General features: G+C 37.7%; 1 protein-coding gene across 2 annotated transcripts in view; it reads right to left on the bottom strand.

The window, feature by feature from the left end:
* SPAG16 (sperm associated antigen 16) overlaps nt 1-26,462 on the bottom strand; it is a 348,220-nt gene that overhangs the window by 274,735 nt on the left and 47,023 nt on the right. For both annotated transcript variants that reach the window (XM_421865.8, XM_040703739.2), the window contains exon 10: nt 16,169-16,299. In XM_421865.8, the coding sequence (XP_421865.5) occupies nt 16,169-16,299 (131 nt within the window). The remainder of the gene's footprint in view (nt 1-16,168; nt 16,300-26,462) is intronic.

Here is a 26,462-nt window from a genome sequence, read left to right as displayed (position 1 = left end):
TTCTAAATTAAAAGAGTATGAAACTTACTGATAGCACCTCAGGAAAGAGTTTCATATTACTTCGTTTCAGCAGATGTAGCACAGCTCAAAGGTCTATCTTTTATCTAGGAAATATGGCTTTCAAACTGATAAGCATCCATCTATGTATGCTCCAAAGTATATAAAGGAAAAATTTTCAAAGGCAAAAAGGACAGCAAAGAGCAGTGAGAAATTAATGCTGAGGAGCTCAAAAAGCCCACAAACCACACTCTGTTCCTAACAGCTATTCATATAGCATATCTCAGACCTGGCCTGGCCCCATCAAGAAGGAGGAAAACATATAGCTATAAAGAACATGTAAATTTCTTCTGTCCATTCCTCAAGAACTGCAGCTTCCTCCAGACAGGGCAGATGGAGAAGGAGAAAGACGCAAAGAGGTGTCAAGTGATGGCAAAGAAAAAAGGCAGTTTTCCCCAAATTTTCACCTAATCTCTACTAGGAAAATATTCACAAAGAACCTGTAAACAGGCCAGAAGCCAAATGACTTGCAAAAAAAAATCCTCTAGGAAGACCACAAACACCACCCATCTGAAAAATACACCTCAAACATACACTTTTATAGGCATTCAGCATTAATATACAAGGAATACAAAACAACTTCATGACAGACATATTTCTTTTCAAGGCTGATGAAGCTGCTTTCCACTGCCTTTCTAAAGATTAACTTCATTCTTCTAAAAAGACACTCATCAATGAGGGTGTCTGTGCATGTTCACTGACTGGTGAAAAATGGGAGACCAACACAGGTGCAAGAATATATGTCAACTTTTCTCCTATGTGCTTCTTTTAAAAAGAATTATATAGATTAGTGTTTTCACCAAACTCCATTCTAAAGTGCTTAAAACATACCCTTTTGAAAACCTGAGTCAAAGTACAAACCAGCTGTGCAACTGCTGCACAGAAGACTCAGCTAAGAGGTTCAAACTGAAACACACAGCAGAGGACCAGGAGGACTGATACAGAAGACCCTGAAAGAAAACAGCAAAAGCAAAGAACACGAACTTGGAAGGATAGACAAGTTTAAGGATTGTATCAACAGCTCAGTCTACTTAAAAGCAACTCAGGGACTGGAAGACTGCCTAGCTTGCAACTGACAACAGAAAAGTCATTTGTGTTCTGGTATGAAGCGGTCATCTTCCCGCAACGGTGCAGCTTCTATTTGAAAGTCAAAGTAGTCTAGACCCCTAAATTTCCTAAGGATTTTCTCAAGCTAGCCAAATCCCATTTTCCTGCTCAGGATGCCTCTAATATCACTCAGGCTTATCAGTCAACTTTGGTTCCAGTTACAAAGACTACCAGATATGTATGCAGTGGGGGTGGATAACACCCCAAGTAATGGAGCTTTTCCTCCTGTAGGAGTTGGTCTCCTTAGACTTTGTTTGGAACTGTTTCCCTCCCATGTAAATTCTCCTAGACCTTAATGTTATCTGAGAATTTTTAACTTACGTGCTTTCTGCAGGAAGGGAAAATAACGTTGAGTATAAATGGGTATTTTATCTTTACCGTGCCTCTTGTGAATTTCAGCCCTTCTTCCATCAACAGATAATGTTTAATCTAGTAAAGTTTGGCATAATTTAAAATAACGCTAGTCTCAGAAGCCTTGCAGATCTCTAGCATTTGTAATGTTATTCTTCTGGGAACCCATTAATCTTCACAAAAGGGTCTCAAAGGGCCGTATTAATTAGCAGATCCAAGTAATCTACAAAAACTAAAATACAGCCAAATCGCTCCACATATACTGCCAGCTCATTAAAATACCAAAAACCTCAGTTCAACATTAAACGATTCCCACAAGAATTTCAAAAAGCTTACACAAGTACTATATTTAAAATTTGTTTAAATGCTAGGGAAAATTACTATGATTTATGAACACAATTTTATGTAATTAGCCTTTTAGAGCTCAGGTTCTAACCTAAGTTAGAACTGCTACTATGCAGTAAAGTTACAAAGGTATGCCCTTTCCAACAGACTTCATGCTCCCATCCTCCCATTTTTCACAAATCATTTTCTTTAATCTTTAAGCCCAAAAGCAAAATGAAGACCCAAAGCTAATTCACCTGAACATGAATTTCAGTAGCTACCAGAGCTGCTTCATCTGTATTTTACTTCTTACCAAAAATAAAGGTATATAGCAGGTAGTTTATTCCCTATGGTAGAACAAATTAAAAAAGATATTTTTAAAATGCACCATTTCCTTGTCAGCTCAATCACAACAGAAATACATTCATAAAGTGACTCACGTATCAGGTCCAGGCCTATCACAAACACAGAGTAAACATCACACCATGATCCATATGAAGACTGACAAAGATGGAGAGTTCACGAAATGATTCAGAAGTATGACAAGGATCAATCCTAAAAGAAAGAGGATGGGAATAAGGACAAGCAGGATTGTTGTTGGTTTGGTTTGTTTGGTTTTTTTCTTCTTCATTTTAAGAATAGGCTGAAAAGGATACCTGGGAATTAGAAATGAATTTCAAATACTTTGCACCTAGAGTTCAGTTCAGATAGCTCTCCCCAAAGTCTTTCTTCATGAGCCCCCAGGTTACCTGCCCAAAGCACGACCGTGCCTAACCCAGTTCCACCTTTGACTCAGGCTCCCCACTGCGAGGTCACACAATGCTTCCCTCATTACAAAGAGCAGGCACTAAGAGTAAGCCACTCTTCTTTACAACCTGTCAAAGACAAAATATGTATTTAAGGAAAAAAAGATTACTTAAAAATTCTGCATTCAAGTTTCCTACTTCTTGAGCTCTGCCTTGACTCCACTCCCTTTAAAGAAGGTATTAATAATACTTTTTGGTCTGCATTTGAACACATCTTTGGATTGATCCTTCAGGTAGATACCCTCTTAAACTTGAAGAATTAGAAACAACACATACAGTGCAGACTGTCTCACAGATACCTGAAAAGCACATGCAAGTACTCTGTCATACAGCAAGCATAACGTGCACAGATTGCTATGTGTATAAAAGTGCACTCTTACATCAGCATACAGCACACAATGGACAGTAAGACAGAATAATTTAAATACCTGAAACATACAGCTGTTTTGCTCTGCACTATAATAATAGGCAACACAAAACAGAGTTGAATGACATTTCCACGCTGTAAACCTGTACATCATTATACAGTGAGTTAAAAGAGCCTGTCCAGAAACCATTAAGTCAGAGTTACTGCTTTGTTTTCTGAGGCAAACTAAGTTCCACACATGTTTAACTGTCAGTACATCAGGACAGTGTTGAAAATTACATATTCCTTTGATATATCTTTCCCAACTATTCAGAAGCCCCAGGAAGTTATTTTTAGATGAAAAGCTCTCACTGATCTCAGTGGCCATCAATCTTCCTTCATTTACTGTTGTCTTGTTTGTCCTCTCCCACACGACTGCCTTCTGATAGGGAAGAGAACCATTCAAACACTGTTCAAAGCACAGAAGTTTCCTTGTTCCCTAACTCCCTCTGAAGACAGCCAGTGACACCGCAGCCAACACTGTACTTGGATGTAATTAAGGATGAAGGATGCTGCATAAATTAGTTTTTAAGAAGTGCATGAAATTTCACTAGAAATATTCTGGTTGGGTGAGACAAGTACTACTGGTTTTCTGGCTAATGGCACCTCTACATTTTGAATGTGTTCCCCCAGCTTCTACTTGCCAATGTATCTAACAGCTATATAAACATGCATATATTTTACTACAGAAAGGCTTTTCTGAGTGTTTAAAATAACACTGTTTAGGAGAAAGCTATGGTATTTGGCACCTATTGATTCCTGTAAAATTTTACCAACTGTCTTAAAGAGGTTCTAAAAGCTCATTACAGTCATTTAGACAGAATTAGGTTTTGTAGCTCTGAAGCACATTTAAACCACAACATGTGCAACGGCATAACAACTGTAAAGCAACACTTATTAGCAATGCAATGCTCTCAAGACCTAGCAAAAATACATGACAACACTAGCAACAAGGGTACAGACATAGCAAAAGCAACACACTGAAGAGAACCCTAGTTACACTACTGATGAAAACAAAGAGGGAAAATCCATTCAGTAGCAAAAGACCAAGTCCTAACTCAAATTCTGTAATTAGAAAGTAATCAGCTGTCAGCTATTGAAGAAAATGATTTCTCAAGTAGAAAATAAAATATTCCTACTGGAATGTTCAGGCTGGATGCTTGAGTAGCAGGGAAAGAAACAAAACACCCACTAAGACTTATTTGAGTTCATGGGTGAGAAGCTTTCCACCTGATATCGCTGCTGGGAGAAAAATCTCCTGTTGCAGTGTATTAGGAAGGAAGGAGCTTTCGCTGGAAGTCAGCTCTTCCCAGACGAGGCAAGGCCATCTGGGCTGCCCAGATGTCTATCACAGTAATATCAAAAAGGCTTCTGGCTCAAATTTGCATGGAGAACTTTCACCTTCACTCGCTACATCTAGGATGTGGAATAACTTACCGTGCACTCAGAGACAGTCATTTTTTGTTTTGTTGCTCTCTAAACTCTGCAACTGCAAAGGCTAATTAAAAAGGAATACAAATATCAGCTAAAAGCACATCCTAGATATTTTCCTTTGTGAAGCAAAGTACAAAATTGTTCTTTTCAACTGAAGAAATTAATGGAAAAAAAGTAACTTAGAACTTCATTTTATAATCTAAACATTAAAAAGCAGACCAAGAACACTATCTGCAGCCACATACACAACTGCAAGCTGTAAATTGTAATAAAGTGAACACACTGTGCAGTTTCTGCCTAAAACACATCACCGCAGACAGATGAATTTATTTTTATGGAAAAACACACGTTTCACCAGCACAGAAGCTCAGTCTGGCAATCACCCTGATAATCACCTATTAACTACTTTCATGAATACAAACACTCACAACTAAACAAGGATAGTCACAGCCTTAGCCTTCCACCTGCATGACATTTTTGTTTCTCAAGTGCAGATATCCATATCCACCACACTGGAAACTGAAGTCTCCACCTTTTTTTTTATTATTACAAGTTAGAGTTGTAAAGTTGTTTTGCTGCAAAATGCAAGAAATACCAGGAGATGTGGCTACTACTGTTATAGCATTCAGTATCAATTAATGTAAAATGAAAATCAAGATGTTCTCTTGATTGGTTCAAGACAAAGAGTTTACAATCTGTTTAACTCTGCAGATGATCTGTCCTGCACTGTTGACTGCAAAATCTCAAACTCTATCATTAACTAAATTTAAGACTGAACTAAAAGCTCCACACATTATCAGATTTTGTCAACATTTACAACTAGGATCACATTTGTAGAATACACCAGATTTCCCCAAGGCAATCTTGTCATTTCATTCAAGTCTCTACGTGGGAGTTGCTCTCATCTGAAGTAAGTTCACTTGTTTACACACCTGCACACAGAGTTTCTGAAAGATGGGTCTGAATTAGACCTTGTGCACAAGTGATCTAAGAAGTTTCTCCCTGAAGACGTGCACAACTCCTGAAAATGTCAGCATTAGTAGAAGTATTAGAAAAATGATTAGTGCCATAGGTCAGCTGCACTTCAGAGGTCCCAAAGCCCTAACCAGGGATTCCTTACTCCTTAGCAGATCCACACAGAAACTGGTGTTGGCAAGAAACAAGAACCGATGTAATCTGATCATGATGCCCAAAAAATCACCTAGCTTTATGCCAGTCATAATTAGCTATAATAGCAGCAATTAAATCCTGTTCTGTAAATGAATTCATAGTTGTACCTCATCACAGTCATGAGTCTTTTACTTGCAAGTACTAGAGCACATCGTCAGCTGAAAAAAAGATGATAAAGAAAACCAAAAGCACCCATTAGAAACAGCACACAGCCTATTACTCCTTCACAAACATGTTTTAAAATGTGCCACTGAATTTCTGGTAGCAGTACGCTACTCAAAGCTCTGTTACCTCTATCAAGAGACATGCCAACTCTCAGCCTAAAACACTCCTGTAGAAATTGGCACTGAGTAAAGAGATGACAATCTACTGAAAAATACTATTTTTAAGAAGTAAATTCTGGTGAAGCACTCCAAATGTAAAGAACTCTGTATTGCTTGGTTTTCTGACCAATTGTGTTTGGACATTTTATAATGCAATGCTGGAAATTCTCCAGAGAGACAGTTCTGAAAGAATCACAAAATCACAGAATGGTTTGGATTGGATGGGACCTTTAATATCCTTTAGTTTCAACCCCCTGCTGCAGGCTGGGACACCTCCCACCAGACCAGGTTGCTCACAGTCCCATCTATCCTGGTCTTGAATACCTCCGAGGAAGGGACATCGACAGCCTGGGCAACCTGTTCCAGTGTCTCACTATGCTCACAGTAAACAATTTCTTCCTAATATCTGGTCTAAATCAACCCTCTTCCAGTTTAAAGCCATTTCCCCTTGTCCTGTTGCTACCTACATTATAAGAAGTCCCTCCCCAGCTTTCCTGTACACCCCCTTCAGGTACTGGAAGGCTGCAATAAAGTCTCCTCAGAAACTTGTTATGTTAATGAAAGTCAGAATGAGATAAACAAGGAAGAAATCACATAGAGAACAAGCCAACAGGTAAAATGAACATTTGTAAGTTGATTTCAGCAGCTCAAACTAAGCCCAGAGGAATTTACTCCCCCCCACCTCATACCACTAAAAGATGTTGAAAGGCAAGCTTGAAACTTCATCTTTCAAACAGAGTTCAACTCCTACTTTTTCTATTAACCTTATCAACAGCTGCACAGCTCAGAGTGTATCAGTACTGATGTTTTCAGAATTTGCCATACAGAAATTACAATGGAATTAAAACAAAAACATCTGCAGCAAAGAAAAAGAAACATTTTGTGAGTCAATATGCAGTCATTACATAAAGAAAGATTGAATGTGAAATCTCACAGGCATAATTGCAAATGGGACAGTGTGGAAGAGTGCTGCAATTCCCATAACCTGCTCGATAAAGAAATTAAGAAGTCAGCAATTAGCAATCATACCGGACATTTCCACAGCAAGATGCCTTAGATTTCATTTGATTATAATACTGCCTTGAAAGTACAGCTGTGTAATAACACAGTGTATTTGCAAGTTCAAGAGAAACAGAACCTGATCAAGACTGCAAAGTCCAAGATACTGAAGTTTTAAGGTTGGAGGTGTTTTTGCTGGGCAGCTCAGATTGCTTTGTAACCTAAGACAGTGCTGTCCTGCCTCATCTTTTAGGCAGGCACACCTGGCACGCATAAAGAGGCAATCCCCCATTCTTTTAAACTCAGAACTTCATTCACTCTGATCTTGACGAGGAGCATACAAAATTGGCTAAGAGCATGTATGCTATTTCATGTCCACTGCCCTGGACAAAATCTTGGAATTGTGTGGCCATGTGGAATAATCTCAACAATTTTATAACCGTGTGTATATTATTCCATGGCATATAAAACACAGTACCTAAAAAAACCAACCATATAATGTATCTTAAAAGTTAAGCACAAATCACGTGAATGTCCTGAGGGAACACCACATACCATTCCTGCAATGACTCCATTAGTTCAGCACCGTTAGAGATATGTCTCCTCCTATTCTCATTACATTCCCCTTCCATTTCCACAACATCACATTATGCAAGGAACAATCTGGTTCTCAGAAATGCCATTCAGCAATACTCCTTCCTTTCCCACAAAACAAACTTGGTATCTTTTGGGCTTTCTTTAGCCCATCTATGCTTCTGCCTCGAATATTCATTAAGTCTTGACATGATTACCTACAAACTAGCTTTAAAAAAACAAACACTTTTTCCAAAGATGCACGTGACCTTACTTGTGTGTGCAAATTCACTGTCAAATACCAGAAAAATTTAAACTGAAACCTGGAATCAAAACAAAGGCTCTTAGGTAACCACTCCCTCCACATTTTCTTGACAAAGAATAGTCCTGAATGGATGCTGAAAACATAATAAAAATGGAAATGAATTTTCAAGTTACAAAAAAACTCAGTACCATGTATTAATTGAGGATTTTATTTTATTTTTTGCAGATACGCATCAGAACCTTATCAGACACTGAAGTGTGAAGATGGATATTACTCACTTTTTGGAAATCCTGGAGTTTAACATTTTCCTATTCTAAAACAAATTGAGTACTTCTAAAACACTTCCACAGTGTGGATTCTCTCACACAAATTATTCTTCATGCTCATTAAAATATCTCCTTTCACTAACATCTCAACGCCTCATTTACACATCATAAAAAGAAATTCATAAAAGTTATTTTCAAGCAGCTCAGCATAGGCTGGCTGTTTCTTGAAGATCAGAAAACTATTGACCCAATCTATTCAACCCTGTACTTGTCCACAGATTACTAGTAAGTAAGGGAATAAAAGCATAATGACTCAAATTTAGAAACGCTGACAGTTACCAGGCATGATAGTTTTCAGTCCACGGAGAACATAGTGGAACCTTCATAAAGTTAAGACCATCTTTTTACAGTCATGCCTTTATAATCAAGTATTTCCAGGATTTTCTGCAAAGTCTGCTTCAACAACTATGAAGGTAACTAATAAAAATATACTTTCCCTCCACTGACCTTCCCTGAAAATGTCCTATTTTCTGATAAAGATGCTTGTTTGCTAAGAAAATTACAGAGCTACCCAGCTCATTTCATGGGTACGCCATAAAAGAGCACAATATGACTTCAAATCATTACTGTTATGGCTTCAAGCTGCCCATTAAAGTGATGGCCGAGGCCTTCCCACAGGAGCCATCGATGTGGTCAAAGCTGCAGACAAAGCTAAAGAGAAACAAACTCCTCACAACTACGGCAGCCAGAAAACTTACAGAGAGGGACAGGAAGGAACTTTCACCAGCTGACTCAGAGAAGAGGCAAATGCGGAGCTAAAGGAAACATACCTCCCTCCCAATTACTAATGTTAGGTGCAATGATGCTGGGCTGTTGCCAGGAGCCATGCCTTCCTACCAGTGCTACACCAAGCCCTCGCACAGCTTATTCAAGTGTGATCCACCCTGTGCTTGCTTATTATTCACTTTTTCTCCTTACTAAACTGCATTACAAGGAGCTAAACTACATTTGACACATTTCTACAAGTACTTCTTCCTCATAAGCTGCTTTAAAGCTCTTACAGGGACATTGTATGATAATGAACAGATTGAAGCCCGTGAAATAATCTCTCTGTTATGATGGGGCCTAAATGGAGAAAAAATTAAGAACTTAATTTCTATAAAAAACAGTGACACTCTGGAATAAAAAGCTAGAGCATTGAGCTGTGACTCCAAAGACATGAATTCAATTTCAGGATCTTCTCCATATATAATCTTGCAGGAATTATTCCCCACGAGGATAACAGCCACACAGACACTGCTGGGGAGATAAAGGTGGCTCAGCCAGCAGGGCAGGCAGTCACGTGAGCGCACACATATGCCTTCCCTGTCTTCACCAAGCAAAAGAACTAAATGAAACCTGCATAGCCCACTGCCACCTGGCATTCCATGATTCAGCTTTTGGGTTTCCATCCTGGTACTTGCAGCTGAAGCTGTCGGCACACGAGTTTGTGAGCAGCTCAAGCTCACCTTGAGCACACCTCATTGGGCTGCCTGTTAGATGGCACTTGGGCTCATTGAAAAAGGACCTTGTTGTCAGTCTGTGCCTGACATCAGTCCACCGGGACAGAGAGGCATTGGGGGAAATGAGGCAGACACAACATATTCCCCCCAGCCCACTGTATATAGGGATGTTGCTAGGTGTACCCACCACGCCTGGTGGCTTTAGAGTTCTCATGTGCTCTTTTGGCAGGAGGACAAAATTTCCATTTATTTGCAATGGAAATATCTTCATATTTCCTCATCAGCTTCATGGACGCTTGCCTTTGTAGAACTCAGTGAACTTCCTGCAGTCTGCTCTCCAGACTGCCCTGGTTCCTGGGGTGTCAGCTGCTCTGTGCCACCTGCAAAATGCTGAGGGTGCCCCCACCCCACCCACCAGGTCATTAATGAGGATGCTGAACAGGAACGAACCCTGCAGAGTCCCCAGGGGCACACCACCAGTGACTGGTGGCCCTCACTAGATCTCAGACCACTGATCACCACCCTCTGCACACAACCATCCAGCCAGATTTCTATCCATCTCATGTTCCGTAAAATAGAAGTCAGAGCTAGGGAGCAGGGGACTGAACAATCTGTATGAAGGTGAGATGCACTTTCCTCATCTTTGCTAAAAATCTTTTATGCCTAAATTGAAAGAATAATTAAAGCTTTAGTTTTTGGAGAACAGTAACAGAAAAGAGATACCTGCAGTACTAATAAAAAAATAAATTCCTTGCATAACATCTTTAAGAGGTGCAATGTTACAGACTATTTACTTACACAACTGCATGGATGCAGATTTGTTTTAGCAGTACGTATAAGCCCTGGAAAGCATCTTCCTTCCTGAAGTGATTTTCAGAAAGGTGCTTTTTTGTCTCAGCCAAATTACAGAAATATTTTTCATGTGTTAACATGAAAGAGATTACATACTGGGACAGTCAGTCCCAGAAAAAGATACACCACCAGGTTCCAGACCAGTTTGGTAAGAAAAACTCCATTCTGGAGCTAACTCTTTGTCATCACAAATACAGTTCTGAAATACACACTTGGGGAAAAAAAAAAGGCCATATTTAAAAGTTATGGAGTCACGGGTCTCCAGTATGAAGCATATATGGTAAGAAATAAAATACTAAGTAAACTGAACAGAAAAAGAAAGGTAAGTTCTGAAACTCTGAAGTGGGAAGGCGAGGAGTGCAAGACATGCCCCATAGTTATCATGGGCCAAGACTTCAAAGCCTGCTGTGCCTGAGCTAAACATCTGCAGCAGCAACACTGTATGTCAGGTACCTCTAAAATCAGGTATAATTTCCATAGGAAAATTAAGCAGCAACTAACACTGCTAGTGCAAAACTCCAATTCACGGTGTCTACTCATGCAAGAAATCTGCACATGATGGCACAATTAACAAAAACAGTTCTACTGGTAATGGAAAAACGTAATTTAATAAAATTACTTGGTAATGCTTTGGGGAGTCACCTTCCTAAATTCTTCCTCTTTGAGGAGTGATTTCACCCCGTGAATTCTTAATTCCTTTTTTCTAGCTTGTGTTCTCTCAGGACACAATACGATTCATATGACTGATCACCTCTTGGCAGATGGACCATATTTTGCCCAGCATCACACAGACACAAAATGACATTACTTCATCAAGTGTACAAAAACACAGAGATGGAAACAAATGGATGGAATACAGGAAAAAGGGAGACAACATTTATCAGTGTGACAGGCAGCAGTCTCAGCAAACCATCAAGCTACCCAATGTCAGAAGTGAAAGGCATCACAATGAAGAAGAAAATCAAGGAGCGAGAAGAAAGCCATCTTGAAATGTTAATATGGAACTCCCTCCAACTGGGACAGGTAGTAGAGGAAAAACTATCAAGACGTTTGCTAACAAACTAATCTACACTACTTCCATTACCTTGTTCATACACAAATCTTAACAGCCTGCTTCTTCCATCTTTTACAAGAACAACAGTCTGGAAATGAAACTGAAAACCTAGATGTATGCCTAAAAGAGACATAAAGCAGGACACTGACTGAAACCAGTGGCATGGTTCTGTAAGTGACTGCAGAATTCTCTCTGCATCAGCTTGAAACTCTAAAGAAAAAACACATATCTGCACCATCGTATTCTACAGCAAACTCAAGACTAGTTCAAAAGGAAATCCATCATGTTAACACTCACCAAGTATTCTTTCAGCAAAGGTCATTCCTCTGTATGCACGTGTATGTACATCTGTGTACCAATACATAGGTAATTACACAAAGGAGCAAAAAAGTAGTAGAGGAGCAAAAAGGGAAAGAGTACAGGGGCTTGCAGTTTTGTTCAATCTCACCTCTGTAACTATGCACAAGGCACCACAAGACTAACTTCAATTTCAATTTTTGAATAAGCCTCATAAAATCACCTGCACATTTTATGCTGCAAGTCAATTTGCATGGTTCCCAAGGAGATAAGTTTTAAAAATCTCATCTGGAATCCACTGATAAAAAAAATGGGGAAAACTAGCATAATAAGATATAATGATGAATTAGTCCCTATAGAAAAGTTATCTTTTACTGGGCCCATCAGGAAAACCTAGATAATCACTAAACATTTTGTATTTGCTTTTCTTCATACTTATCTGCAACTTCGTATTTTACTGTGCCCAGGCAGAATGGTCTTGATATTCTATCTTTTTCTTTTACAATATATTGAACAGGAATAAAAGACGTGGGAACATTAAGTTACTTGTAAACAAGAATACACATTTTCTATTTGTATGGGTATACACTGAAGTTATCAGGTCACATGCTTTATGAGTTTTAAAAAATGCCTTTTGATTGTGGGTAAAAGAATTGCCATATCAAATAAGCTTTAAGCTTATTTAATATATTAAATGACATGCAAAATACAATATTGCACTGATCTCAAACTCGTGACATTACTGGTTTTATTCAGCTGCACTTCAGATAAGCATCTGTCCAACATACTTTTTTTTTTTTTAATTTTCTAACACCATACTAACCACTAAAAATGCACTGAATAATGTTTGCATAGGCATCTTTCTTTTCCCAAGTGAAGACAATGTAAACTGTGACAGATGTACCGCACAGAGTGACACAAGTATCTTTCTTGGTAAGCTATCCAAACCCCTTGGGAAGCAGACAGCGAGTAAGGAGAAAATGGACAGTAAGCAAGTAAGATTTAGAAGATCATTTATGCATTATAGATCTTACAGCCTTTCTTGCAGTCAGAATAGGATTTACTGGGATACTTGCAAGGACACTAGAGAAATGTGAGCTTAATGCAGAAGAGTGTCTATGTGAAGATTTGAGAAGTGGGAAACATTCAGTTTGGCAAAAAGCAAACAAAGCTTCCCAAGGGATTTTTTTCCCTACCCAAGGGAAGGTGTTAAATTGAAGGTCTTGAAGCACTAGCTTTAAGGCATGTAAAAAGTTATGGATTTGCTGGGGCTGCATTTTCTACAGAAATGTAAAAGATTCTATTAATACATATACAAAACAGATTTTGTTCTATCTTTATTAGACATTGCTTCTGGTAAGAAAAACCTAAATCCAGAAAGCAAATCTGGTCTCCTCTTAAGTCAACAGGATGTTTTCTATTTATCCTATCGACTACAAGAAACAACTCTCATTCAGTAGCTATTAGTTTCTCTGTCTTCTGTCCATAAACCTGCACAGACAATCATCATTACTTTAAATAAGTTTACTGGGAGTTCAGTATTTCTTCAAATGCACCATTTTCATTTAATTCCCCATACAGAGAATTTTATCCAAGTCATTTTCCCAGAAAAAAAAAAACACGATTTATGCATTTAATAACCTCTTGGACTCCTGAGGAAAGTCAGCTCCAGGACCAAATAGCTGCTCTGTCAAACTAAAAACAATCACTAAAGCTCTGTGTTCATTAGCTGTATGCCTCAAGATTCCATAGCATCTAGTAAGGCATGAGCTCCATTTGAAACTTTTGCTAAAACTTAAGTACTTGCAACTTCTCTCCCCCATTTAAATCCTTCACCATCTGCTGCCAGTGGGGTACTAGAAGTGTCCTTTTCTTCGACATTAAGACCTGTTTTTCTGAAACACAGGAACACTCCGTGTTTTACTTCTCAAATAGGGAAGGGTGTTAAAAATACTCAAGAGGAGACACTGTCAAAAATGACCCACCGATAGAAAACTAAGAGACAATACAGCGTTTAGCATTAGCAAGACAAGAAAGAAAAAAGGCTTTCCAGTCACTTAAAAAGATTGATTTTAAGTAGTGATATACAGACAGGAAAGGCTTTTTAATTAAAACAGCTTGGAGTTTTGAATGTTCTTTTTCATAGTTAAACATGTAGAAACTGCAATCCAATATGTTCATAAAGAGATTTCTAAGCAAATGAGAGGTTCAGTTACAGTCTGTGTTTATAGTGCTTACACTTCTGCAAGAACATTTTAACATCTTTTTTTTTTTTTTGCTTTTCATGCTTTTATATTTTTATGTTTTTAAACAAGCAATTCAAATCACTTTAGAGCTCTATTTGAGCCCTCACTTTCCTTACAGCACTACCTTCGGATGAAAGTCAATATCATACTGTCAGTACATTAAATTAAATAAATGCTCCAAAATTCTTTTTTTTCCCCTTTCTAATTTAGTTGCTGTTTCTTGAAGCAAGTTCTTAAAGAGTTTCCAAATAAGTCTAAAGACATGCAATTTATTTTTAACTAGTGAATTACTTTCTTGAGTGGCACTGTATCCTCAAGATGTGGCATCCATTTACTAACTGTGGAAGGTACTCAGAATTTCCACTACATACAACCATCTCTTCTAACAGTAACTAGAAACACTGGATATAAAGATCTAGAATAATACTTTCAGCAAAATATAAAAGATATCATTCAAAACAGATAAGAGAACAGACAAGAGATGCAAAGAATATTCTTACACAAACACACATTATACTTACCCTGGTTTTGTTCAAGTGCACAGTAACTGCAAAATTCAGGTAGAGGCGTCCTTCCTTGATGAGCTTTTGAGCCATCACTACTTTAAATTACACTTTATGTATTTTAATACTTATAAGTAATTTGTAATATAATTTCAAAGTAGCTTATAACAAATCTCACTTTGTACTTCAGGTAAAAAGAAACTTCTAACAAACATTAACATGGCAACTGTTACACCATTGCCCCTTGTGTAGGTTTTGGGATAAGACAACCTGGAAGACTATGTTTTAATCTTTATTCTACCTGACTCACTGAAAATCCTGCAAGGGTGACTTCTCTGTGAGTCTGGGTTTTTTTCCCCACCAATACACCACTGTTGCACTTACTGTTTTTTGATTAACCCACTAACACAATAACATCTCAGGTGGATTTGTTAGTCTCTTCAAAGTAGCAACACTGATTTCTTTCCCAACTGGCATCATATAACTATACAATACAAAAGTATACAAAATATTGCCTTAAGCATCTGAGATTAGTAATTAGCCAGATGGAAAACCAGAATCAAGTATTTGAGACTAAGGAGGAACCCTGCCAAGCTAGAATAAAACAGTATGAAATATGGGCAGCCAACTAAAAGTCTGTGAGCTTTGCACTACAGTTATTAAACGTATAAAGATTGTTTCCCATCTCACAGACAAGATTTACCTGACACTCACCCATCCCAAAAAGCATTTTCTAATTTGTGTCACTGCTTTGCTTGGCTCTGCTATTCTGTACTGCTTAAGTAATGAAATGATCTTATTTCTTCACAACACTGACGTTTGCACAAGTCAGCCAACTGCCAAACTTTTACCCTACATGAGAATTGCCCACACTTTTAGGCTTTTAAAACATAGCTAAATTGGATTATGTTTCTTAGATGCAACAGGAAATTAAGCTACTAAAATTAACGCTATGAATATTGCTATTTTTGGGTTTTTTGTTGGTTTTTGTTTGTTTGTTTTTTACAGGGACACCATCAGAAGTAATCTACTAGCAGCTGGAGTGCAGTAAGAAAAGTATTATTCTACATAAAACTTACTTGAAAGATAAGAATAATGAATTATTTTTTAAAAAGATTAAAATTGTAACTAGACAGTTTGGAATCATCAAACTAGTGCTGACTTTTTTTCCTCTGCCTGTAGCTAGCAAGCCCTGAAATGTCACTGCTTACAGGCTATTGCACACTCTCGCTAATCTAAATTTAAACTCTTCTGATTTTTGACCCAGGGGAATAAGCTGTAATCAAATACAAATAACAAAAATATTCATCATTTTAGTTCAGCATTTTAGAACTAGACTTTATGAAAGTGGGAACCACAGATGTCTGTATCTGCTAACCGAATCCCACCCTTCCTACAAAGAGGAAGGATCTCAATCTGTAAACAGTTCTGCTCATATGTTTTACTGTATTTATGCTCCCACTAAATTTCCTGAACATTTTGTCCACTTCTATATTCTTCAGAGAATCTCCCCTGACCAGGGAGGTTGGTTTCTCACAGTTTTCTTGAAATTAAAGCTTCTGAATGATCTGCTGAAAAGTAAGACTCAACATGTATTTAGCAATAAAATAAATGTACTGTTAATGGCTCCTACCAGCTCACTGCTGAGTCATGCAGTTTTAAGGTGTTTTCCAGTTTATATTCTCCATGTTTCAGGGGTTGACTACACTCTTTGGCACGAGCAAGGTATGAGTTCACTTGAGAATCTACAGGGAACTCCGAATCCTACAGGAAAAAAATAGATATATAACTTTCAGAAAAGCTGCATAACTTCATGCAATGTACTACTTATTATGTTAGCTTTAAAAGCACAATTTTGTCTTTTTGACTTTGTTTTTCCCCTCTGCTCAATTTTTATAAATTATTAAGTCACTCTTGTCCTGATTTTATCCTGATCCATGTTGTTAAAGATGAATACAGGCATCTCTGGAAGACTGGTGCCTGTAGCAAACCACTGCATAATACGAGATTTATTAATTTGTTCTTATAAAATTATATTCTTATGAATGTCTAGACAGTTACATTAATACAACATTGCTGTAGGAAGAGGTCAACCATTAATATTAATCATTATTTGTAACCAAATATTAACGGTGAACTTACATTTGAAATAAGAACATAAAAGTTCATTGTTTATACTAGCAAAACTCTTACCAAATACCCCAAAGAACCTCGTATGTATTTCAGAGTAGCAGCTTTGGGAAAGACGCAGCCCTGCAGAATGGATGTTTTGAGATAAAGTTGAAAGTGGCAAATAAAATCCTGCTGAAACTTGAACTCACAACTGAGTTTGTGTAATTATGCAGGTGTAGGTAACTGCATAAAAAACGTGGCCTAACGTTTTTATCATAAATTAAGTACATCATACTAAAAATACAAAAATCCACATAAGAAAATAATCTCTGTGCAATTTATGATCTCCACATTCACAGAATCACAGAATTGCTGAGGTTGGAAAAGACCCACAGGATCATCCAGTCCAACCATCCCCCCCATCACCAATGCTTCTCACTAAACCATGTCCCTCAACACAACATCCAAACATGCCTTGAACACCACCAGGCTCGGTGACTCCACCGCCTCTCTGGGCAGCCTGACCACCCTTTCAGAGAAGTAGTATTTCCTAACGTCCAGCCTGAATCTTCCCTGGTGCAGCTTGAAGCCATTCCCTCTAGTCCTATCACTAGTCACATGAGAGAAGAGGCTGACCCCCAGCTCACTACAACCTCCCTTCAGGTAGTTATAGAGAGCAATAAGGTCTCCCCTGAGCCTCCTCTTCTCTAGACTGAACAACCCCAGTTCCTTCAGCCGCTCTTCATAAGGTCTGTGCTCCAGACCCCTCACCAGCTTTGTTGCCCTCCTCTGGACACGCTCCAGGGCCTCGATGTCTTTCTTACAGTGAGGGGCCCAAAACTGGGCACAGTACTCGAGGTGCGGCCTCACCAGTGCTGAGTACAGGGGGATAATCACTTCCCTGTTCCTGCTGGCCACACTATTTCTGATACAAGCCAGGATGCCATTGGCCTTCTTGGCCACCTGGGCACACTGCTGGCTCATATTCAGTCTAGCATCAATCAACACCCCCAGGTCCTTTTCCTCTACACAGTCTTCCAGCCACTCTGCCCCAAGTCATTGGTGGTAGGCAGTCAAAAGTTAATACCAATCAGATTCCAAGCAAATGACTTATTTTTCCTTAAGCAGAAAAAAAAGTTTAACAAGTACACAATTATCAATGTAAGATGCAGTACTCTGTCCTGCACTGTACCACCTCATGATCAACAATTAACTTAGAATGGATGAACTTAGCCCTCATTTTCCAAATTACTCAATTCATATTTCATTTCTTTCACTTTATCTTACATATATCTCCTAAGCAGATATGGAAAGAGTGAAGTCCTAGCAACAAGCTCAGTACCACAGCACCTGTGGTGTAATCACTGAATTATCAGCTAAGTAGAACAGTTTCTGTTATTATTCTAAGTGGAAAGGTGATGAAAACAGACAGAAGGTTGCCACATATGTACAGATAAACAATACAATGCACAGAAGTGCAGACACAGGTAAATAACCTTTTTTCACCTTCATGTATATACATAGACCCATACCAAGAGTAACTCCCCACACTTGTTGGACAAGATGATCCTTTCTTCTACTCAATTTCACAGGCAGCATCTTTCCAACAGAACTCACCAGCACAGCAGCACTTGTTGAAGAGAGGAGCGGAACCCCAGGGTGCAGCTCTGATGAGACATCTACCTAATCAGCTGCTGGTGCTGTTCTATGCCACTGACTACGTCTAATGGGTATATTCAGATTTGCAGCCTTTTATTGACCTCTCCAAAGCAGCAACACTGAGACAGCATCTGCACTGAATCTGCCCCTTATAAGATCCCATTACAGACATGAAGCCAAGTTTATTCTTCAAGGCTCTTGTTCACTCATCATAAAATACAGAAAAAGATCTATCACTTAGGCTGTGCAAGGAGGTCTGTGTCCTAGAAATCTGTGGCTTCAAATGAGAAAGATGATTTTTTTTTAATTCAGATGAAACTAATTATACATTAGATACAAATTTAGAATGAAACCTGAAGATCATTTCCTCTACAAGACATCCAAAGAGTATGGTATACGTACTTATCTCATTTGGTAATAACAAACATCACAAAAAACATTTTCATCAACAGATAACGGAAGGCAAAAATCAGATGCTGATTGAAGTGGATGGCACAGCAAAGATACTTGGATAACGTCTTTAAGATACACTATAGGACTGGATTTGTACAAAGATCCACATGCTTCAGATCTATTTGTAGCACACATAATACTAGAAACTGAACGCTACAGAGAATATTTTAAAGAGAATACTAAAATAGCTGGAGTCAGGACTGGCTCTGCCAGGTAAGAGGGATTGAAAAAGAATAAACAGCCCTTCTTTCTGACAGCCAAATCAAAGAAACAGACATCAGATGGCTGTTTGGACATCATCTGCACCTGTCACGTACAAACAGCTTAAAATAACCATTCAGGACTTTGGGCAGGTAGACTGCATACAGCAGTATTCGAAACTCACAACATCTCGAGAAGATCAGCTCCACTGAAGAGAACTGATATCACATCATGATAGAGAATCTTTTTGATACACAGCTACTATATAGCAATCATTATCTGAATATGAAGTCTTTTTACTCCATTTGAGCATCAGCTTAACCATGTGCTTTTAAGTAACTTGAATGAATTCTCCACACCAAAAGAAAAAAAAAAATCTATTACACCAGAACCAAGCGGAAGGCAGATCTCCTATATTCTTCAAAATACATTTTTCTTGTAACTACAAAGCCAATAAAACAAATTACATATAAAACGCATATTTAATTCTCACAGGTTGACTTTCAATCAGTGTGTTTTAAGATTGGACTAGATTTATTACCAACTCCAATTAACCCAACTAAACAGATTTATTAAAAATAGATTGCCATTAAAGAATGTAAGGAGGGTAACAGCACACAGTATATTTTAAGTACTCCACTAGTCATTCCAAGATGACTTACAAAGGCTATTCTAACAACTTGAATCCTTCTTGTTTGCAGCATTTTCAGGACATCCTGCTGTGAAAAACTTTAAGAGAATGAAGTTGCTGAATTATTTAAAATGCCCATAACAAAGATTAAGAATGGGATAAAATCTATGCATTTTAGTCTGAAAAGGACAGTAGGATATCCACTTCTTATGTTGTTTGTACTTTACTTGATGGCAACAGTTAATTTAAAGGAATAAGCACGCAGGTAATTTTCAAAATTACAGACTATCAAGAGAATATCATTCTCTTCCCCACTTCAGAAGCTTTCTACACCACATGTCCTGCAAGGATGCTATAACCCTGAACCAAACTCTTTAAATAACTATCAGAATTACTATTAATGTTAGCTAATGACGTTAATAATCAGTGCTGGTGTAATTGTTACAGATGAGACCCAGAAGACATACTAGATCACAGACATTGATATAAGTTTTGCCCCACCTAAACCACGTTTTTGTTTCCCCAGCAAAGCTAAGAAGCTATGTAATTAGTTTCGTTCGCATAAAAACTTCTCTATTATTTTCTGTGCTGTTTCTGGGTAAGGTTTTATAGATATTTAAAACTTCAGCTTCAAGTAGCCTTAATGATGCTCAGCTATTCCATTCCCAGAACAACACATCCCGTTTCTGCAGAATGGCATGGACTGCCAATGGTGAGAAACTCAGGGTGTTGATCTTGCTTTTCTTCTGACTGAAAAGGAAGACGGAAATAAGGGAGATTCTGCAGAGCAGATGACCAAAATCATCCTTCTTGTCTTAACTCAGGTATCAACAAGGCACCTGAATCTTGTACTGAGGTGTTAACTAAACACATATAACCTGAAACACCCACTTCACACAGATTAACCATCTAAATGTAGTTTCCTATACTTGCACTTGTTTTTAAAGACATTCTAAGTAACAAAGAGGCATAGAGAAAGAATTGCAAACATACTCTGAAAAGCACTGGGATCTCAGAGGATTTACACAGAGCACAATCTTAAATGTTTACACACACTATTTGTACCTTCATTTGACTAAGCAATTTACATATCCACTTCTGAGTTCTTCCTGTGAGAGTAGATTGTATGTTTTTAAAAGCAGCAATACAAATATTCTTTAAGGAAAATCAACCTCCCATTAGTACCTAAATCATCAGGATTCTATTTGACACTTATAAAGAAATCTTATTTCTGTTATCTTACATATCTCATATATAACGACAACTGTGGAAAAAAAAAGTTAAACAACATAGGGAAAAGAAAAACAGAAACATTCAAAATTAGAGAAGAAATACGTAGAGCTCCCAAACCACTTTAATCCCATACTGCCATTACAGGAAGAAATAATACATCTGTAACCAAAATAATGCTTTTACAGAAACACAAGTCAAGTTCTGATCATAGTTCAGGCATACTATTCCTGCAGGTCTCTGAAGCCAGTCCCACACATTGTCCAGATTTGGGAGCAGTTGAGCTTACAGCACTTAGTATACAAAAGCTAAAAAGTGAAGTAATGGGATTAACTAGAAGTCAGGATGCTCCCAATCTGTGCCACTGCCTTTGTGCAAATCCAAGAAGCTGTACGTGCTTGTTGGTTCAGAAACATCACCCTTCAAGAACTACACATGTGTACAACCAGAATAATGGCATTAAAAAAAGCCCTGAGAACAACTTAGCTACTTCACTGCCTTTCAGTAACTCAGACTAAAAATTATTAAACGTAGTCAGATTTACCCATTTCAGAGCAAACATTCTAGGAAAAATCAAAACTACGGTACTCTGAATAAGTGACTGAAAAAGACTCGCATTTTTCAGTAGAACAAATAGATACTGTTTCAGGAAATACTGCTGCGAATTGTTGCTGCAAAATTCACAAATCTAGTTAAAAAAAGAGGATATAAAATAATAGTAGCTCATTCTTCACAGAAGGCAAGTATTTATCCTCATTTTCCTCATGTACAATGCAATGAAGTCCTCTCCATTTATTTCTGAAATTGTAGTTTTGATCTCCTGTGTTGCAAAAATCTTTTATTTTATTAGAACATGAGATTCAGACTCAGTTGTAGAGACAATTCATATCTATGGCTCAGCCTCAAGGGTCTGAACAGCATGAACCACGGGATCACTTGCTTCAGCTGGCCTTGGCAAGTGCTCCTCAGAACACAGCAGTGGAAGCCAGTTAAAACATACTGAGTCTGTTGCAGCTACATATTGGTTTTTGTTTACTCTTGTATCTGCTGTGTACAAGACAGGAGTGCTATGACAAACATGAAAAGCTATTAAGGTGTTCTCTTACATCACTATGAAAGGGAAAGAAATGCATTTCCTGCCTGTGAAATTAAACATCCTGTTACTTTATCAAAGGCAAGGAACATTAAATTCAAAATAGTGTCCTAGAAAGAATCTCTGTGAACCGTAACCATTCTAAATGCACATCCTCAGTCACTGACAACAGCAGAAGCAAATGGTGCATTGTACCAGACTGTCATTTAGAAACTACACTATCTTTGTTATCTAAAATTACAGATGATACAGATTGTTAGCCACTGATAAAAAGTGGCCGTGACACCCACTTCATTTACATGCAGTATTTCCATGGCTGTCAAAAATACTAACAGCAAAGAGTAAGCACCATCAGCTCCATTTGTTCTGTAGGCAGAGGGAAGGCATCCAAATGGTAGATCCTTGGCAAAGGCAGTAACACAAACACATCCATACCTCCACATAATTAAGGATCCAGTACTCATTATTTATCTTCAGAGCTCTACAGAAACCAGAGTTTCGTGGACTTGAAGCATTCCCTGCTCTAATACCTCACAGGTTGATGCACAAAAACAAACCCCAATAACAGAACATCTTTTTTTCTCCTTCCAGGTAGAAAGCTGAGCTTTGACGTGTGATATGTGAGAAGTGATTTACTGCAGACCAAGCTGCAATTCTCTACAAGAGCTTACAAGCCAAGCTCTGTCTCAGGAGTCCCAGACCATTAGCTTTCCCTGATAAGATACAAATCTTGCCTTGATGGGATTAATTATGCAATTTAGACAATTCACACTTAAAGCTTCTTTTTTGTCTTGAATTTAAGTGAAGACTGCAAATGAAAATCCGCAGCTTTCACCTTCCTTAAGGAAGATGCAGAAGATTCTCATTTCTCCCAACAAACAAAAGACAATAAGAAAAGCAGAACTCACCCCAAAACTGAGAATAAATGTAGTCTACTATAATACAAAACAAGAAACATCCAAATCTAACCAACAGCTTGGCCCTGTCTGTACCATCACTACATAGTTCTAGGTTTCACTATACAGTTGTGAGAAATGGAAGTCTACACAAACCAGCTTCACTGTGCAATTGCCAGCAAAGAGATCAAGTTCTGTTTCCTTAATTCCAAAGACAAAAAAAGAAAATCAACTGAGGCAAGGATCGCTTTCCAGTCATTCGATGGATCCAAGTCCTCTGGTGAGGGAAGAAGAGGAGCAATCTCTCCTTGCCAAAAAAAATTAATCAGCTCTATAGCATCAGTAGTGGTTCTGAGTTGAAAATTACAAAGCTCATTCTCAGACTGAATCTACACACACACAGAGACACAGTTATCAGCATACCTCCCAGCATATCCATACACACGACTTCAAACAAACACTAGATATTTTGTTCAGAAACAAAAATCTAAGAGAAATGATATTCTTAGGGTATAGCTACTGCATTGGTCCACATCTCAGTAAAATACCCTGACTCGTGTTACTGTCTAAATAAATTCAAAGAAGTGTTCTATTCTTGCTCTCCAAATCAGGGATATCTGCGCCCTTTTATCCTTAGTCAAGTTCTGTGCTAATCACTGCCAGCTACATTTATACACCAGTTAAATCACCTTCTTATTCAAAGTTATGAAGAGATGACAAATTTCAGAATTGTTTGCTCAAATCTCTTGAAAAGATCAGTAGTTCTTACATTATGGAGGATATCTTTTGCTTTTTTATTTTATAGGATCCAAATTTCACTTGGATTTCCATATTTCATTTTCCATATCTTAGCTCTTAAATGTCCAAGTAGTTCCATGGAAATCAACAGCTCTACTCAAAATTATAAATATTGTTTCCAAAATAGGGCTTCAGTCTTACACTACATCTCGGTCTTGACCAAATTGTCACAGCTTTCCATTTCCACAGGCTAAGAATTACCAAGAACCCACATATTCAGACAAAAGATAAAACAGAAGAAATTTTAAAGGTACAGATTTATAAACCAAGGGAACATTAATTGCTCACAATGAACGAATGAATCTAAGTCATTCAGCTATCAAAAAAACAGGTCAAGCAAGACAACTTAAAAAGCAAATAACACAAGATTTCTAATCTATTTATTTCCCCTGTACTTAGAATTATTACAAGAATCAGACAACTCATGGTGAAAGATGTGAATATAAACCACTATTATGATGGCACAAGACATTACATAAATGTATTTCCAGGTTTGAAGTTCTTATGAAAGATTCAAAGCAGTGCCTATTTCTCTCTTGCCTATGATGAGAACTCTATATTCCACTCTGTTCTGAGTTCTTAGCTTTACTGCAATTTTCAGTTTCACTCAAGAAAACTGAAATGATAACCAGGTATATATCAAAGTAGTATTAATTGCTTTACTGCAGTACTGACAGATTAATATAAAATACGGTCAACCAGAATTATTCCATCTTCCTCATTTTTCTGTAACTGAAGGAATAGCACATCTAGCAGATGGCAAAACAATTCTGAAGATATTCAGTGCATCCAATGAACAGAATACCATCAGCAAAGTATTCAATACTGTGCTGCCTGATAGTTTACACTGAAACAACTCGATTTCAGGAAGTGCCAACGTCCATACTGAGTGTACTACAACAAGTTTACACCTTATTTTACTATATTAATCATGACTAAAATTATATCACAAACATCTGAAATACATGGAAAGGACGTTGAAAGCAATAGCAGGAGAGCACAGTAAAACTTTTACTGCATACTACATCTCTCCTGGCTTGCTAGTAAAAGACAAAACATCACCTACAGAGGCTGTGGCAACATAAATCCCCCTTGTTCAGTATATAACTCTGACAGCTCATCTTTTTGGTGGGGTTTTTGTGTTTTGTTTTGGTTTTTTAAATAAACATGAAGATAGAATGTAATAGGTTGTAAAATCAGATTAATTACCAGAGCTCCTTTAGAACTGTTCTGATATTATATACAAGGCTGCAGTCTTCATGCAACTCTTCTGAGTTTGTCAAGTGGTGCTGGAAGTAAATTTAAACCTGAAACTGCTCCTGAGAATGGTAGTTTCAATGGCGTGACAAAACAAGCCTCCTACTGCTGCTGCCTATGCAATAAAGAACCTGGAAAGCAGCAGCACTGTAAATACAGCTGGATTACAGACACTCCATGCTTTTTTTTGACTACAGCTCTTATTAGCAGCCATTGAAACTTACAGAAATCGTCTAGGATAAAGGGGATAAACTCCAAGACAGAAAGCTACTGCACCACACTAATAATTGGTTTCTTTTATTGCAGCTATTTCAGCCACATTTCTCAATTATTAATTATCCAAGAGATTTGAAGAATAAGAGGATGCTAGCAATTATGAAATACTCCATCACTGAAAAGTAACAATTTTCTTCAAGTTTTTAGTACTACAGCTTAACTGTTATTGCCACTATTTCAGAAAGTAAAGGCATCAAAAAAAAAAAAAGCCCTACTCCTCACAAAACGTACTGCCAAACTCCACAGAAATAAAGCAACAGCAACATTTTCGCTTCTGGTAAACATTAAAAACTTCTCAGCACCTCTGTTAAGCACATCTCTCAGTTTAAAGCAACATCACTGTGGATGATGCTCTCAAGGAGAAACATGCCATTCACGTGGGAACTGAAATCATGAATATAAAGTTAGCACCCATGGAAGAACAAACTCAGTGCTGTTTTACTGGTAGCAATTCTGAGTGCACTGACCTGAATCTTACAGCATCACATCATAATGATAATATATTCCTGTTTGTTTTCCAAAAAAAACCAAAAGTCCTGTCTAACCTACAGATAATCAATCCTTTCCGAGGTATAAAATACTATCTGCGTTCATACACCATAAATAAACACCATAATTTTACATGAAGAAGTGAAGATGCTGTTACAGAGCTCAACTTGACCACTTGCCATGGAGAAGTGACGGAACGTTAATGAGAACACTGGAATAAGTTATGATGATACCATGCACGTATTTGGTGCCTGGATTTTCATTGCAGTTTTGTAGGTCACAAATAACCATATGTTATTCCTAAAGATGTTGCCCTCCCTATCCCCTCCTTTAAATTGCCCATACTTGAAAAAGCTACTATATTTACAACCAATGGTAAAATAAAAAATGGTGCAATAAAACACACAAACTTCCACCAATTATAATTTTATTTTTAGATTTAAATTTTTGCTTACAATGCAATTAAACTTCAGTGATATTTTAAATTACTGCAGTACATGCAGACTGTGTTATACAGTTCAATTAGGCATGTTAAGAAGGTAATTTTGATTATATGATAGAGATCAAATTACTTTGGTTTCTTGGCACATTTCAAATACATTGCAGCATAGTCACTTTATATAGATATTAAAAATGTTTACAGCAATTAAAATGAATGCTCTCTGCTACAGAAGTATGCTATAGTAGATTTGATCAACATCTTCAGATGCTTTCTTAAGATAAGTTGTCCAATTTCTACTTAGTTCCTTGAAACAGCCCTGTGAATCAACAAACATATGGATAACGTGGTATGACAGCAGGGTACCATTTTTATTGAATCACAAGCTATATC

This window comes from Gallus gallus, chromosome 7 (genome assembly GCF_016699485.2).
Source record: "Gallus gallus isolate bGalGal1 chromosome 7, bGalGal1.mat.broiler.GRCg7b, whole genome shotgun sequence".
NCBI classification, from domain to species: Eukaryota; Metazoa; Chordata; class Aves; order Galliformes; family Phasianidae; genus Gallus; species Gallus gallus.
Note: the sequence above shows the minus strand (reverse complement) of the source record. Positions and strands in the feature narration are given on the sequence as shown.